This window comes from Cibotium barometz, chromosome 14 (genome assembly GCF_041138505.1).
Source record: "Cibotium barometz isolate CiBa-2024 chromosome 14, ASM4113850v1, whole genome shotgun sequence".
Lineage (NCBI taxonomy): Eukaryota > Viridiplantae > Streptophyta > Polypodiopsida > Cyatheales > Cibotiaceae > Cibotium > Cibotium barometz.
In genome coordinates this window covers 27,487,126-27,505,463 of record NC_141059.1, presented here as the reverse complement: position 1 = coordinate 27,505,463, position 18,338 = coordinate 27,487,126, and the positions used below count along the sequence as shown (strand labels likewise).

Sequence of the window (18,338 nt, the reverse complement as noted above, 5' to 3'; positions counted from 1 at the left end):
AGTAGCCACGTCCCAGAGGATGAATGTTTGTGATCTTTACACGCCCACCAAGGAAGCTAGCTTGAAAAAGATCTCTGAGTTGTCCATGCGCAGGGCGGCTACTGACAATCCTGCATACTAGAGTGGAGGCCTCTAGGGATGCAATAGACGTAGCGAGAAGCTGCAAGTCCACTTCAAAAAAAGATAAGCAAGTAACAGCGGCCTTGGTCGGGGATGACGGAGCAGTTGCCATGGAGTCCTCTTGAGGGCAGGAGGCCGAGACTTGGCAAAAAAACAGCCCATGAGCTGAGGGCACTGCCGGAGGAAAACGGAGAAGACGAAAAAACCCCCACAGGGCGGCTACTGACAATCTTGCATACCAGAGTGGAGGCCTCTAGGGATGCAATAGACGTAGCAAGAAGCTGCAAGTCCACTTCAAAAAAAGATAAGCAAGTAAAGGTGGCCTCAGTCGGGGATGACAGAGCAGTTGCCATGGAGTCCTCTTGAGGGCAAGAGACCAAGACTTAACGAAAAAACAGCCCACGAGCTGAGGGCGCTGCCGGAAGAAAACGGAGGAGATGAAAAAACCCCCGGGGGGTTTGGGTTTATGGGGGGGGGGGGAGGTGCTAGCTCAACTATTCACCTCTCGATCAGCCGCCTAATTCAGGCCTGGATAGAGGAGGCTCTATTGCCATCTTGCCGGGTACTACCAAATCAAATCATTGCCTGGTTGTCTTGTGCATCAAGGAACTTGGAAGGCAGAAGGGTGTACCGTGTGCCCGCATCCCAGGATGCAGAGACCTCCCTGGAGGTTCAAGAGATTTGGAGGCTTTGTGATCCTCCTCACCCCCAGGAGAGGCTTGTTTTGGCCCTAGAGAGAACTAGCCAGCACTATCATTCTGTTACCTTGGCCAAGAAAGAAGAGGCTCCAGACAAGGAGCGAACTATCAGACGCAAGTTGGCTGCACTTCAGAGGGAGCACGAGAAGCATCCTGCGTCCTTTTGGATCCTAGACCTTTTGTCCACCGTTAGAGCTGAGTTACAGGTGGCGATGGATAGGCGGGCTGAGTTTGCATTTCATGCTAATCCAGCATTTTCGACACAGAGGGTGACAAATGCAACAACCCGTTTTTCTCAGCACATGGATCTATGCACAACAGGGACAGTTTGAGATGCTTGCAGGATTCTCAAGGAAAATTTCATACTGATCCAAATAAGGTGAGGAGTATTGCCTCAATTTTTTATCAAACCTTGCTCTGTGCGCATGCCCAAGCTTGTTACAGATGATATGTGTGCCTCTTTGGATGCCCTCTTTTCAAAGGATGAGCTGAGACATGCTTTGCAAGCCCTCTCGAAAGGAAAATGCCCAAGGGATGATGACCTCTCTCCATCCTTCTTCTTACAGTTTTGGGATTACATTGGTGATGATATTACTACTTCTCTACAGGAGATGTGGTGTACCGGTATGATGCCCCGTTTTATCACGGAAGGTCTTATCCACCTTGCCCCGAAAGGTGGGGATAAGACCAATATTAGACAATGGAGGCCCATTACTTTGCTTGGTTCTGCTTACAAACTCTTACTGAAGGCAGTTCATACGAGGCTTCAGCCTGTTCTTCAAAGAGTTATTCATGATACACATAATGGTTTCTTCCAAGGAGTGAGTATTTTTAACATCTTTTCATTCTGGGAAGTTGTGGAGTGGGCTAAATCTAGCCAACCCCCCCCTGCCATTCTTTTGCTAGACTTTGAAAAAGCTTATGACAAAGTGGATTGGGACTTCTTGGAAGGCACGATGGCACGGATGGGTTTCTCCTAGGAGTGGATCAGAGGGGTCTCATGTATGTATAGGGAGGCTCATAACACAATTTTAGCTTGCGGGGGGTGTGGTGGGCGCTTTCAGATTCCTGCTCCATGAGGCAGGGATGCCCCTTAGCCCCACTACTCTACCTTTGAGTAGCAGAGGCTATGTGCAGGTTTCTCATAGTTACCCCTGGGGTCTCAGGCCTCAAGCTGCCTCTTTGCACAGAGGAGTTACTAGACTCTAATTAGCAGATGATAGTGCTATGTTTTTAGAGGCCTTGGAGGCTCGCTTATGTGCTTTCCGCACTTCTTTGGAGATGTTTTGTTTGGCAACAAGCGCCTCCATTAATTGGCACAAAATCAGCCGGATTTCGAATTAGTGACTCCGCAAACAAATTGGGGTTTGGATGTGGGATTACCTGGATTGAAAGAGGATGCACTACGAGATCTTGGTTGTCAGGTTGGCATTGACATCTTGCCCACACAACACTTCGCCCCTATGCTCATGAGCATTAAAAGCAAACTTCAGCATTGGAGTAGCAGGAAGCTTGATTTGGCCTCTAGAGCCTTGGTAGCTAACCAAGTGCTGATAGCGACTGCTTGGTCTATCACGTCGTGCTGGGTAGTTCATAAGGGATGCATTGGTCAGCTTCGTCGGCTTATTTGGAACTTCCTTTGGTCAGGATTAGATGGCACTGTACAAACCAGGGTGAGAGTGGCTTGGGATACTATTATTATGCCTAAGCAAGAGGGAAGATTGAACATCATTGACCCGGAGGTGCAGTGTAAGGCTTTACTTTGTAAGCTGGTAGTCAGAGGATTTCTTTCCAATTGAGCCTTGGAAGGACTTTCTTATGCAGCAGATTATGAGGTGCATTCCGATTAGGGGAGGTGATGGATTCACAGCCCACATCTTCTAGGATGTAGAGCATAGACCACCTTCTTCGCCCTTGGTGAGATCTCTTCTGCGAGCCTGGGATTGCATACGGAGCTTCTTGGTTCATATTCCTCCACGGTCAGTTGAGGCAGCTTACAGGCAGCCCATTGTCCATAATTCACGACACCCGTGACAACAGGCAGCTTAGAGGGAGGGACACCTCACTACCGTACACAGGAAGAGTAAACCCAAAACAGAGCAACCTTCAGTGTTCACATAAAGAAAGGATTTGTGTAAATACCTTCATAGTGTATATTTGGCCGATTGAAAGACGATATGAGAATTGTCGGTTGATGCAAACTAAGAGACTTAACTATATCTTCTTGAACCCTGCAAAGTTTGAAAAATACCCATTAAGACTCTGAAGGATCAAAAACAAAAATTGTCAAATAATTATCAAGCAAAAGATTAGGCTTGTTTTTAAAACACACAAAAGCAAAAGATTAGGCTTGTTTTTAAAACACACAAAAGCAAGCCACAACTTTAACCTCTGTCGTGTGCCACATTGGCGAAACTATTTATGGGATTGTCCCATGATACAAAAGTCTAGAGAAGGATCTTGTGCCTATTCACCCAGAACCGCAAAAGCGACCACTTAAATACCTAAAGTGTGATGGCTTGGATAATGACAATTCGTCCTACTACAAGGAGGAAATTGGCACTACATTTGTCTTCACTACATACGATTGTCACAGTGACCAACCACGCATCTGTGCTACGACCACATCGTCGTTAACTTCCCTCTCGATCTCCCCGACGTGGGATACTCTTATATACCTGGACACTAATCTATGGATTAGGGACCTAATCCAATGGGGCCAAGAGGCCCCGAGATTAGGGATTAGCAAGCACATACTTGGCTAGGGTTCCTGGATTCATAAAACATGCTTAATGGGTTTATAGCAAGTTACTATTTATGGCATTGTTATCACTATTTAAGTGAGAGCTTGGGTTATTATGGGACACAACTATGTGCGAAAGTTTGCCTTGGACCAGGAGATCAGATATGCTCGTGCACATGGCGAGTATGTAGGTTTGTGTGTCAAAGTCTTTCAGGCAGGCTTCAGTGGTATGGGATGCCGGAGTTAGACATGGGCCTATGGGATTGTGCAAGAAGCCCTAGCCTTGGCTTGAGGGAGATTGGTTGATACCGATCGCGATTGGCAGGTGAGCTATCCTGGTACCTCATGTTTTGGTTTAGAACTAACCGTATTTTCAAGTGTGTTTAGGGTAGACTTTGGGAAGGGCTTGACACACTAGAATAGTTGAGGCAACACAAGAATCCTCTCCCTCAATTACAAGCTGGTCGAGCACAGTCCAGGAGCTTAAGAAGGGATCCAAAAGAGAAGCCCACAAGAGCAAGCCCACATCAATCGACGTGTGGATCGATATGTATTCCGCCTATATTGGCACCAAGTTTAGCAAAAGACAGTGGCTATTCTCCAATAAATTGGTGGAAAAATCATTTCACTTGCACCTTTGCTCTAGTGAAGAGAGTCGAAAAGCTCAATGAAACATTGGATGCATCAACGTTGCTTGATAATAGTAGGTTGAATGGTAAGAACTATCAAGTATGGAAGTTCAAAATGAAAAACTCTTTGGTTTTGAGGGATCTTTGGGAGATCACCACCACAGGTCTAGAGAGAAGACCTTTGATGCCCATTTGGAAGAAGCATGGAAGTTCAAAATGAAAAACTCTTTGGTTTTGAGGGATCAGAGGAGGTCATCAAAGGTCTAGAGAGAAGACCTTTGATGCCCATTTGGAAGACACCAAAGAAGGGGGTGATTGAAATCAAAGAAGAGATCTCACTTGAAGGTAACGGGCCTACAACAAAGAGAGCAAATTTTGAGGCTGAGCTGCAACAAAAGGTAATGGAGTTTGATCGAAGAGCCCGAAGAGCATTATGGATGATTAGTATGTCTATGCAGGACCATATCATTTCACAAATAAATTTGGCCAATTCCCTGATGGAGGCTTTGAATACTCTCCACAACATTTATGCAGCAACAAGTACAACTCGGTTCCTTTACTTCAAGCAAAAGCTTCATAATTTGAAGATAAAAGAGCACGAGACAGTGGCATCTTTCTTGATGAACCTTAAAGAGGTGCGTGATGACTTGCGTGGAATTGGAGATGAAGTTTCTGATGTGGACATGGTAACACTTGCAATTAATGCTCTACCTCCCAATTATAAAAGTTTACATAGAGCTCTAATGGTTAGTGAGCACACTCCCTCCTTTGAAGAAGTTTTAGGCATTTTACTCCAAGAAGTGTTGAGCTCTATGGAGATTAATCCCAAGGGTTCAAGGGGGAGTGAAGAAGCATACAATGTGGGATCAAACTACCAAAGAGGAAGACAAGATTGTGTAAGGTCCACCATGACCAAGCCCTAGAACTATCTGACATGGAACGATGCAGGAGCGAGGCTTAAGGCTCACCTCCCAGCCATACAATCCTCCAGACTCATCCCCGAGCTTAAGGCCATAGCTACATCCTTGGAGAAGCTCCCCCACAGTAACTCGATATCCCATACCACCAGGTCACACCCTACAAACGTCTTGTAGCCAATATCCCCGATGGGCCATGCTCAACAAAGACAATCGTAATAACTTATGAGCCTAGGTCTCACTTATATAGGCCACTAGGCTTTATAATTAGCATAAGTGCTTTTATAAGTTTTTAACCCTATAATTACTTATAATCAGGCCTCCACTTAGAAGCCTCTTCCCAAGTTAGGAATATCTCCCCAAGTTCATCTTAACACAATTTATTGGAATGTAATCAGCAAATGTAAACTCCTTACTAGTACATATCTCCCTCCATAAGTGGTCTATACCACCATGGCGACCCAAAGATTAACATGCCTTGCATCCAAATGTGGAAAGAAGCCCATAGAACCCAAAAGGGATTTTACCTGCCGTATGGTCCGTGGCAGCAGCCACCCAAGAACTTGTCTCAATCCACACGTATACCATCCTAAGTGATGATATGGCCCAAATAAAGGAGCTCTGTTTTTAAAAGTCGCACTTCGATTCCTTTGCGTAAAGCTTCTCCTGTCTCAATGTTTGTAAGACAATCCTGAGATGTCGTCCATGCTCGTGCAATGACTTACTCTAAATAAGTATGTCATCCAAGAATACTGTCACCAATTGGCCGACCATTTGGTCCATTCTTAGTTTTTGCGTCTCGTTCACTTGAGGCCAGGCCAATGTCTCGTGTGAAGAGGCCAGTATTTTGCTGACATGGACGGGAGCCAGACTGGTGCCACCCGTGTGTTAGCAGGATGGTGTCCTATGGACGGGAGCCAGACCAGTGCCACCCGTGTATGACCTGGACTGTGTTCGATCCATGGGATTGTCACGCCATGGAAGAGCCAGTATTCGTGCCGTGTTTTGCCTATGGGACTGTCACACCATAGGGAAACTCGTGCCTGGAACTGTGTCTTACCTATGGGACTGTCACTCCATAGGAAGACCAAGTTTTTATGTTTTATGTCGTGCCAGTTTTGTGCCGACAGATATTTTGTACTTGTTCCATGAACGGGAGATATGTCCATGTTACTATTTGCACATGCACACATATTTTGCATGTTTGAAACTGTTTTCGCATGACATGTATTTGTGTGTTTGCCTGCTTGACGTGTTACTTACTGAGCGGGGACGCCTGCCAGTGAGTCGTGAAGTCTCCTCTGTATTCTGACGAGTTCTAGTGCATGTGAACAGGTGGTAAGTATGTTGCACATGTTGCTTTTATTATTTTATCTCTAACCTCTTATTTTATAAGGTTAGGTGTTCACACTTATTTAAAAGTGGGCACCCACTTTGGGGCCAAGGTGGGGAGCCCCACTTTTAAGTGAGTGTGGGGGTGGGCATGGTCACCTACTCCCACTAGTTCCCCAGATGCAAACGTGGGTATCATCAATAGTACAACTCCACTTTAATTTTATTAAAAAGAAAGGCCTTTCTCTTCAAGCGTGGACGCCATCGCTTCCAACCTACGTGAGAACCGGCGGCTGTGTATTTTTCTTGGCTCCCAGGCGACTAAAGACTGCTGCGCATGCTCCTCTGGTGGACTGTGCGTTCCATCTGCAGGCGGCTGCCATCTCCCCCTTACTGCTGCGCATACCCTCATACAGGCGGCTGCCATCTCCCCCTTACTGCTGCGCATACCCTCATACAGGTGGCTGCATCATCACAGGCTGCAGGTGGAAGGCCATGTTTCTGCCCCAATCACACTGCAGCCAGGCGCTTCTACTTCAGGTGCTGGTGGCTGCGCTGGTCATTCAGTAGGGCTGCCCACTACCAAAGCAACAGGTTGGTGGCTGCGCTGGTCATTCAGCAGGGCTGCCCACCTCCAAAGTAACCGGCTGTGCGCCTGTTCTTCAGCCAGCAGCCCTCCACCCTCAGGCGACTGCATCCCCTTCCTTCTACGCAGCCCACCAAAGCAATTGGCTGCGTGTGTCCAACACCTGCAGGCTGCGAGTGTATCACCAACCATTGGCATCTTGCTTCCAGGACATTGTCCACCACCAGTAAGTTGTGCTCCTTCTCTCACAGCAGGCGGCTGTGGTCTTTCGTGGTGGTGCTTGTCTTGATAGTTCTACACGAGGCAACTCTTTCTTCAACAAGGGTGGTTTCATCTTCAGCATACCACAAGTATTGGTTTTCTATCAACCATCTACAAGTAAGTGATTTTCAGATTTGAGTAAAGTATTATATGTTTAAATCTAATAAAAGATTCATCCCGCTCGGCCAACACCCGTTCGGTGCCGGGTTGTCCAAGCTATATTGGCGAACCTCGGTCCAAAGGTGCTGAGATCGGGAGAGCCAGGCGTTAGTACGAGAGCGCCTGTTTGTGCGTGGTCTCGGAACACCAGTGAGGCGCTCTCCGCGGAGTCCAGTGAAAGCACAAGACCGTAGAGATTGGACCACACTAGTGGTCGTTCTGCTTCGAGTTTTCTTCATCGAAATTCGAGCCTATTTGTTTGGTACTGTTTTCATATGTACATGGACATTATCTGGTTCTCAGAACCCATGGAGCATTGTATTTAATAAATACTCCCAATAAATATATCATATATTGAGGGGGGGGTCGGCCCGTTCCGGCCCCAGTGCTGGTGTCCATCTTTCCATTTCTGTTCATTTAATCTTCAAGTTGTTTTAAGTTGTCCATTTCAAATTTGTGGTTTTAAAGTTGTGCTATTAAGCGTGTGGGTGTCCAACGGAGTCTTTCCCACTTGACGGGATCGGTTTCATTGGTATCAGAGCACGGTTGTTTCCCTCTTCCTAGTGGGGAAACGAACCTGTGTACTGGACATCCGGCTTTTAGCAAACTTAAAACACAATGGACAGCCAAGGCAACCCTTTGGAAGTACCAAATTCGAGGGGTCCATCTAGTGCTTCTCGTGGGTCTGATGCCGTGCGTGGTAGGCACAAGCCCCTTGAAAGGGTTATGGATAGTGAATCCAAGGGTCAACTGTCTCCAGGAAAGACAGTTATGCTTGAACAAGAGCCTGAAGCTATGAGGGCTGAAATGGAACATATGAGAAAACTTTTGCAGGCTCAAGAGCAAGAATTAAAGTTTTTGCATGAAGATCCACATCTGCAAAGTGCTATTGAAGCCAGGAAGGCTGATGCTATGGTTGATGTAACTTTTGAATCAATGGCTCGTGAAGTGGGCAAGAAACCAAGGGAGTTGGCACTTGCCTATCTCCTTCGTAAAGGTGATATCAAAGAGGGGGATGACGGAGAGCTGAAATTCAGAAATCCACCTCGTTTGAAGCATGGAGATCCCGCATCCCAGAGGCTGAAATCTTTTATGCAAAAGGAAGAGGTGACTGTCACTTCTCGACATGCATCCTCTCCACAAGGCACAAAACCTGATAGATTTATGTATGCCAGTGCTCATGGAGGGCATGAAAGTCACATGCATGCCAGACATGTACTTCATGGTGACAGGTCTACTTCCAGAAAAATTTTGCCTTCTGAGTTGTCTCATGGAGAGACCATGCCATATGCAGGTAAGTCACATGCATCTGAGTTTCGAGTTCGTGGAGCACATGCCACCGTGCCCCATGAAGCTTCTATGACGGCCCATGGAGCCCATGCAGACAGGGCTACCCCGTTGGATAAGGGAAAAAGAAAAAGAGAAGACCATGAGCCTCATGCCAGGAAGCTCAAGGAATTCAAAGCAGGTGATAAATCTGTCAAATTTGATGTCTTTCATGGTGAACATGATGCTTCTAAGGTGTTAGCGTTTGTGGCACAGTTCGACATTGCTTTTAGCGATGAGGACTTTACAGAAAAATCAAAGGTGCGCCATGCTAGCATGTTTCTGAAAGGGACTGCTGCTCATTGGTGGATCACTGAAAAGATCACCAAGGATCCCATCTCTACTTGGAAGCAATTCAAAGATAGATTTTATGCTCAGTTCTTGCCACCCAATGCGGAGCAAACTCTCACTCAAAAGTGGGACAGGCTGGAACAAAAAGATAATGAGAGTGTGCAACAGTATGTTAACAAATTCTGGAAAGTGTTGCTGGAAGTGACTCCCTTCATGCAAATCACTGAGGATGAAAGAAAAAGGAAGTTTCGTTCTGGACTGCAACCAGCATATAGATCGGGTATTGAATTGCACCCGAAACATACGTTGCAACAACTCACAGCTTCTGCTCTTGCTACGGAGCAATTGGTGCTCAAGATTAAGCAAGATCAAGGAGGTCCCAAGGGGAAGGACAAGGCTGTCCCAAATCAGCAAAAGGGTGGACAGCCACCTAAAAAGAACTTCCGGGAGCCTTACAAGGGTGGCAAAGCTGAAAATAACACATCTAAAGAACAGGGCCCAAGGAAGAACAAATTTGGATTAACCCCAGAGCAAAGAGAGCAATATGCTAAGGATGGAAAATGCTTTTCTTGTGGTAGCAAAGACCACATGTTCCGACAATGCCCAGATCGCAAACCAAAGCACGAGGACAAGCACACCAAAACAAATGTTCATGCAGTTCCTGATGTGCAAGGTAATACAGGTCATGATGCAAAAGAGCGTATGGTTTGCAAGGCTTGGGGGCAAATCAAGGATCAGCCCGCACTCTTCATGTTTGATGACTGTGCAACTGACAATTTCATCTCTATGCAAATGGCAGCTGCATTGGGTATTGAGGTTGAAAACATGGGACCTCATATTGAAGCCGAAGCTGCATTTATTGGTAAAGAGGTGCAGGTTACCCCTTTGATTGGGAAGTTTCGTATCCATATACAGGGCTACCTTGACAATGAGCATTTCTTAGTTGCTCCTCTGAATGGATGTGATGTATTGTTGGGCAAGCCGTGGCATCATAGGCTTGAGCCCCGCAAAGACTACAAGTCCAATATGATTTCCTTTATGCATAAAGGCCGCATGCATTTTATTGATGCTGGCAAAGAAGGGGATTCTATCCCAGTTGTATCACACATCCAAATTAATAAAGCAATGAAAAAGAGTCTTTCAGCGTACTTGGTTTTTGTGCGTGATAGTCTTGTGCCAAATCATCAAAATGTGGATGCTATGTCTAATGATAGGCTGAATTTTCTTAATGCATTCAACGATTGTTTTGCTGACTCATTGCCAGGTGAATTACCTCCCCAAAGGCCCGAAGATCATCGTATAGATCTTGTGCCAGGTAGTTCTCCACCTAACAAACCCGCATACCGAGTGAGTGCTGCACAACAAGAAGAAATTATGAAGCAGGTAAACGAGCTTTTAGAGAAAGGTTTGGTTCAGCCCAGTTCCTCACCTTACTGCTCTCCTGTGCTTCTTGTTCAAAAGAAGGACGGATCATTCCGTATGTGTGTAGACTATAGAGCTTTGAACAAGCTTACCATCAAGAACAGATTTCCTATTCCACGTATTGATGATATCTTGGATAAGCTTGATGGTTCAGCTTGCTTTAGCAGACTTGATTTGAACAGTGGTTATCACCAGATACGCGTGGTACCACAAGATGTCCATAAGACTGCATTCAAGACAGCCTTCGGATTATATGAATTCTTGGTAATGCCTTTTGGTCTCACCAATGCTCCTGCTACTTTTAATCGTACGATGGATAGGATATTCCGACCCCATCGCAAGTTTACAGGAGTCTTCTTTGATGATATCTTGGTTTTCTCCAAGAATGAGCAGGAACACAGAACTCATTTGGTTACAGTGTTCGAAGAGTTGCGGAAGCATAAACTTTTCGTCAATGCCAAGAAAAGTGAGTTTTTCCTTTCAGAGATTCATTATCTGGGACATATTGTATCCAAGGATGGAGTTACAATGGATCCTGCAAAGATAGAGACCATTCGGAATTGGCCCGAATTGCAAAACGTACATCAAGTACGTAGTTTTCTGGGATTATGTTCGTACTACAGGCGTTTCATAAGGCATTTTGCTATGATTGCCACTCCTCTACATGATCTCACAAAGAAGAAAACTGCTTTCAAATGGACTTCAAAGGAACAGGATGCTTTCTTGCAGCTCAAGCATGCGATCATATGTGGTCCAGTATTGATTGTTCCTGACTTGCACAAGTCATTCGTGGTTGAATGTGATGCTTGTGGTGATTGCATAGGAGCTGTCCTAAATCAAGAAGGGCATGCAGTTGCATACGAGAGCCGTCGTTTGCATGATGCTGAGCTTCATATGGATATCTATGAGAAAGAGCTCTTGGCTGTAATTCACGTCTTAAAGATGTGGAAACATTACCTTCTTGGGGCTGAATTTGTAGTCAAGACAGATCATCAAAGCTTGAGATACTTTCTATCTCAAACCAAGCTTTCAGAAAAGCAGATGAGAATGGCAAATTTTCTTTCCATGTTTCATTTTCAGATTGTGCATACTCCAGGAAAGAAAAATGTGGTGGCCGATGCACTATCTAGGAGGCCTTATATTGCTGCCGTCTCAGTGGCCTCTCATGGAGATCTATCTGCTATGAGAGATTTGTATCATTTGGATGCTGATTTTTGCCATATATGGACTGACTTGATGGCTGGTCATTCACATGCCTCTTATGTTATCAACGAGGATTATCTCATGAAGGATAATTGCCTCTGTGTAGTGAAGGATTTGCGTCCAAAGGTTATGGACGAATGTCACGCTCCACCATATGCTGGTCATAGAGGTATTATGCCTACTACTCGCATGATTCAGAGGTATTTCTTTTGGCCAAGCATGCGTAAAGACATTGAGGCTTATGTGCGTGCATGTATACTTGCCAAAAGGTGAAATTTGACAGGCAAAAGCCTCCAGGTTTGCTTCAGCCATTGCCTATTCCCTCGCAACCTTGGGAAAGTATCACGATGGATTTTATTATGGATTTGCCTAGATCCCAGCACTGGGAATGATGCTATTTGGACTAACAGGTTTAGCAAGCAAGCTCACTTCTTGCCCGTCAAGAAAACCATTAAAGTTGATCATATGGTAAAGCTTTTTCTTGCTAATATTTTCAAGCATCATGGTATGCCTAAATCCATTGTTGGGGATAGAGATCCCAGGACTACAAGCCTATTTTGGAGGGCTTTATTTGATAATATGGGTACTAAGCTTGAGTTTTCATCAGCTTATCATCCCCAAACGGATGGCCAAAGTGAAGCTGCAAATTCAGCCGTCTTGGATTTATTGAAGTGTTATGTGGCAGATCAAAAGAGTGCATGGGAGAAGTATCTTCCACTTGTTGAGTTTGCCTACAACAATACAATCCATGCTTCCACAGGAAAGGCTCCGTTTGAGATTATTTATGGCAGAGTGGTCTTGCCACCCATCCTTCGTACAAAGGATGAGATTTTTGCAGCTGATGAATATGTTCGTGACTTGGATGTTGCCTTTGGTCAGGTGCGGACAGCCATTGCAAGATCTCAGGATAAGCATAAAATGGCTACTGACAAGCATAGAAGGGACATGGAAGTCAAAGAAGGTGATTGGGTATTGCTGAAATTTGAGAAGGCTAGGCTTCGGAAGAGGCCAGGACGAGAAGGATCATATCCTAAGCTTTCTCCTCGCTATTATGGACCCTTCAAGGTGATTCAGAAGATCAATGAAGTGTCCTACAGGCTTGCTTTACCTAGTCATTGGAAGATTCACAATGCTTTTCATGTGAGTCTATTTCGGAAATATGTGGGGCCAGATCCTGATGAGCCTGTCACAGAAGATCCGCCAGAGATTGAAGAGCTTGAGGAGATCCTCCAGCCAGAACAGATTGTTTTTCACAAGGAGAGAAAGCTACCTGCAGGAATGCTTTCCAGGAGATATCTTGTGAAGTTTAAGAATTATTTGCCTATTGATGCCAAATGGGTAAATGAAGATTATTTTGCAGATTATCCGCAATTGTTGCACGCTTATCTTGAGGCTTTTAAGTTGAGGTCAACTCTTTAGAAGCCCGGGGGGATGTAACCAATTGGCCGACGATTTGGTCCATTCTTAGTCGTCTCGTTCACTTGAGGCCAGGCCAGTGTCTCGTGTGAAGAGGCCAGTATTTTGCTGACATGGACGGGAGCCAGACTGGTGCCACCCGTGTGTTAGCAGGATGGTGTCGTATGGATGGGAGCCAGACCAGTGCCACCCGTGTATGACCTGGACTGTGTTCGATCCATGGGATTGTCACGCCATGGAAGAGCCAGTATTCGTGCCGTGTTTTGCCTATGGGACTGTCACACCATAGGGAAACTCGTGCCTGGAACTGTGTCTTACCTATGGGACTGTCACTCCATAGGAAGACCAGGTTTTTATGTTTTATGTCGTGCCAGTTTTGTGCCGACAGATATTTTGTACTTGTTCCATGAACGGGAGATATGTCCATGTTACTATTTGCACATGCACACATATTTTGCATGTTTGATACTATTTTCGCATGACATGTATTTGTGTGTTTGCCTGCTTGACGTGTTACTTACTGAGCGGGGACGCCTGCCAGTGAGTCGTGAAGTCTGCTCTGTATTCTGACGAGTTTTAGTGCATGTGAACAGGTGGTAAGTATGTTGCACATGTTGCTTTTATTATTTTATCTCTAACCTCTTATTTTATAAGGTTAGGTGTTCACACTTATTTAAAAGTGGGCACCCCCTTTGGGCACCCACTTTGGGGCCAAGGTGGGGAGCCCCACTTTTAAGTGAGTGTGGGGGTGGGCATGGTCACCTACTCCCACTAGTTCCCCATATGCAAACGTGGGTATCATCAATAGTACAACTCCACTTTAATTTTATTAAAAAGAAAGGCCTTTCTCTTCAAGTGTGGACGCCATCGCTTCCAACCTACGTGAGAACCGGCGGCTGTGTATTTTTCTTGGCTCCCAGGCGACTGAAGACTGTTGCGCATGCTCCTCTGGTGGACTGTGCGTTCCATCTGCAGGCGGCTGCCATCTCCCCCTTACTGCTGCGCATACCCTCATACAGGCGGCTGCCATCTCCCCCTTACTGCTGCGCATACCCTCATACAGGTGGCTGATGGGAGAAACAGAAATTAGGGTTAGGTCATGTGGGAGACATACACAGAGAGAACAACAATGGAGAGAGAGAGAGAGAGTTGTGGGGATAAGTCAACTCATGAGGCATGAGTGTGTGACTCCCCTATCACACATGTATATTGCACTAGTACACATAGTGCACTTAGTACATTAAAAGTACTAAGTGTACTATGTACTATAACTTATGGGCTTGTACACACTATAAGGGTGGGCATAACGCCTTTACCCCAACAACCTCCCACTTAAAGGCAAAGTGCCCTTAAGTAAAGGAAAAGAAAAATTAGCATGTACATGATAATATACAAGGCCAAATCAAGGCTGAAACTGGCCTCATCCAATGCCCATCAAGTGTCTGCAATGAGCAAACCGCTCCGGAGGCAAACTCTTTGTCAACAGATCAGCCGGGTTGTCATCCGTGTGAATCTTAACAAGCTGAATTTGCTTGTTCTCTATCACCTCTCTGATGAAGTGATACTTCACATCCACATGCTTCGTCTTTGCATGAAAGACAGGGTTCTTTGCCAACTGGATGGCACTCTGACTGTCACAATGCAACAATGGAATATCCCCTGTATAGCCCAAATCAACCACTAACCGAGATAGCCATAATGCCTCTTTGCAAGCCTCTGTGGCTGCAATATACTCGGCCTCTGTAGTAGATAAGGCTGTGCACTTCTGCATCCTGGATATCCATAACACAGCACCTCCTGTGAATGTAAACACATAACCGGTAGTAGACTTCCGGTTATCTGGATGACCGGCATAATCTGAATCCGTGTAACCATGCACTAATGCATCCTGTTTGCCAAAGCAAATGCACATATCTTGTGTGCCCTTCAGGTATCTCATGACACCTTTCACTGCTTCCCAATGCTTCTTGCCAGGGTTGGCCATGTATCTAGAAACCACTCCCACTGCAAATGCAATGTCCGGCCTAGTAGCAACCATGGCATACATGAGACTGCCACAAGCTGAAGCATACGGAATCTTGGCCATATCAGCCCTGTCTCTATCTGACTGTGGGCTGTCCATGGCACTGAGTTTCACATATGGAGGCAAAGGAGTACTAGTTTTCTTCCCCCCGTCCATATTGAACCTCTGCAAGACTTTGCCAATGTATTCCTTCTGAGACAAATACAACACATGCTGATTTCTGTCCCGAAGTATCCGCATACCCAAGATGTGATTTGCATCACCCAAATCCTTCATATCAAAGGTTTCATGCAGCCTCTGCTTCAAGGTATCCATCTCCTTACGAGATTTCCCGGCAATCAACATATCATCAACATACAAGATGAGGATCAATAGACTGCCATCCAAAGCTTTCTTGGTGTACAGGCAGTGATCTATGTCACTTCTCCTGAATTTCTGGGATTTCATGAATGTATCAAATTTGTGATACCATTCCCTTGGTGCCTGTTTGAGCCCATAAAGACTCTTTTTCAGCTTGCATACAAGCTTCTCCTTTCCACTCACTGCATAACCTTCTGGCTGCTGCATATATATCTCCTCATGGAGATCACCGTGAAGAAAAGTAATCTTCACATCCATCTGAATCAAGTCCAGATCATCATGCGCAACCAAAGCCAACACAGCTCTCATTTTGACCACTGGAGAGAAGATCTCCTCAAAGTCCACACCATATTCCTGCTTGAAGCCCTTAGCCACTAACCTGGCTTTGTATCTTGGCTTTGCATCTGGTGCAACTTTGAGCCTGTAAACCCACTTGCATGGCAAAACCTTCTTGCCTGCAGGCAAATGCACCAACTTCCAAGTTCCATTTTTATGCAGAGAATCCATCTCTGACTTCATGGCACGCTCCCATAGAGCCTTGTCTGCCCTCTGTAAAGCCTCTTTATAACATGAGGGCTCCCCACAGTCAGTGAGCATCAAGTAGTCAACCCCTGGAACAAACCTATCAGGGGCTCTGGAGGGTCTAGTGGACCTCCGTACCCAATGACCATCATTTGCAGGTTGCTGTCCAGCCTGCATATCACCCATTGGTGGCTCCTGTTCCATGCCATAAGGCTGAAAAATCATGCCCGGTATCTCCTCCAACTGTGGTATATCCATAGGGATATCTTCTGCCATCTCTGTCTGTCCATTTGGACCATTTTCAGCACCATTTAAGGGCTGGTTTTCCTGCTGTAATGGCTGATTTACAGCCCTTTGTTGTTGTCCATGATGTCCATCATCATCAAAGATGACTCTGCCAGGCTCCTGTTGCCTTGCAGGCTCCTTATACATGCATGTTTCATCAAAAATGACATCATTGCTGCGTATGATCTTTCTATTCATGGGATCCCAAAGTCTATACCCCATTTCACCTCTGTCACCATATCCTAGGAATATGCATTTGTGAGACTTAGGATCAAGTTTGGTGCGCATTTCCCTGCGTATGTGCACGTACGCAACGCAACCAAACACTCTCAAGTGCTTGTAGGACGGAGGCTTCCCTGTCCATACTTCTTCTGGCACTTTCCCACCAAACCTCGTGTTAGGTGACCTGTTTATAAGGTGAACGGCTGTCATAACAGCTTCAGCCCAAAAACCATGAGGTAATGCAGCATGTGACAACATAGAACGGACCTTCTCCTGAATGGTCCTGTTCATCCTCTCTGCTGTCCCGTTTTGTGGAGGATCATAAGGAGTAGAGAGCTCCCTCTTGATGCCTTTAGCATCACAAAAGTCCTGAAACTGTTTGGACGTATACTCTCCACCATTGTCGGAACGCAAAGCCTTCAGTGTTTTGCCAGTTTGATTCTCAACAAGAGCAACAAACTTCTCAAACACTGAGAATGTATCACTCTTCAAACGAAGAGGATAAACCCACACCTTGCGTATGGCATCATCTATAAATGACACAAAATATTTTGCCCCTCCCAAAGAAAGCTGAGGCATCTCACATACATCTGTATGCACAAGCTCTAACTGAGCATCTTTCTGTCCAAGAGCTTTCTTGTGGGGGCACTGTAGTTGCCTACCATATATACAATGCTCACAAAATTGAAAACTTGAAAACTTTAGAGAAGGCAAGTAACCCAAACGAGACAATTGCTCCATTCCCTTGACACTCATGTGTCCCAACCGGCTATGCCACATAGAGATTTCCGGCAGCTCGGTTGCATTTACATTAGCATGGTGACAAACACCTGCATGCATAAAGCAAAGAGTGTCCACCTTAGAGCCTCTGGCAACAACCAGTGAGCCCTTACTAATCTTCCACTTTCCACTACCAAATGTGGTAACATAATCAGCATCATCAAGCTATCCAGTAGAAAGCAGATTCTTCTTGATCTCAGGCACATGCCTGACATCATGGAGCATAAGCTGTGAGCCATCTGAAAATACAAGCCTCACATCACCTCTGCCAAGAATCTTGCATGCATGGTTATCACCCAAATAAACCACTCCTTCATTGCCAGCAGTATACCTGACAAACAAGTCTCTGCAACCTGTGACATGAAAGGAGGCACCTGAATCAATGATCCATGAGTGCATACCATGACCACCTGTAAGAAGTGAATGGGCATCAAGTGAAGAAGTAAATAGGACCTCATCCTCACTGCCACCTGCATGTGACACATTGATTTCTTCAATCTTGACTCCACTTTTGCCCTTTGGCTTTACATCTTTGGCTTCATCTTTCTCTTTGTCTTTGCCTTTTCCCTTTTCTTTTTGATCACTTTTCCATTTGTAGCATTGCTTTTTAATGTGTCCCTTCTTGCCACAATAATGGCATTCCAAATCCTTTTTGGAGCGAGACTTGCTCCTTCCCCGTTCTTGGCTTTTTCCCCTTTGCTGGGATCTCCCACGTGCATTCATTGCATTGGACTTTCCAACAGAGTTGTTTTTCCTGTTCATCTCTTCTTGAAGAAGAGCACCCTCAACATCTGCATATGACAGCATAGCATGCGAATTGCTAGTGGCTGTCTTGAATGTGTCCCAACTCTCTGGCAAAGTGCATAACAGAAAAGTGGCTTTGAACTCATCGTCCATTGCCAACTTTTGATTAATGACTTGGCTGACAATACCATTAAACTCATTTAAATGGGCTGTCATAGACGCCCCTTCCTTCATCTGAAGACCTATGAGTTTCTTCAACCAATACACTTTGCTTGAGGCACTTTGTTGGGCATACAAGT

General features: G+C 45.5%; 1 protein-coding gene across 1 annotated transcript in view; it reads right to left on the bottom strand.

Annotated features, from left to right (window-relative positions):
- The window catches only part of RECQL3 (DEAD/DEAH box RNA helicase family protein), a 91,717-nt gene that overhangs the window by 51,728 nt on the left and 21,651 nt on the right, over positions 1-18,338 (bottom strand). The window contains exon 9 of the mRNA XM_086808434.1: positions 2,961-3,049. Coding sequence (XP_086664560.1) covers positions 2,961-3,049 — 89 coding nt within the window. The remainder of the gene's footprint in view (positions 1-2,960; positions 3,050-18,338) is intronic.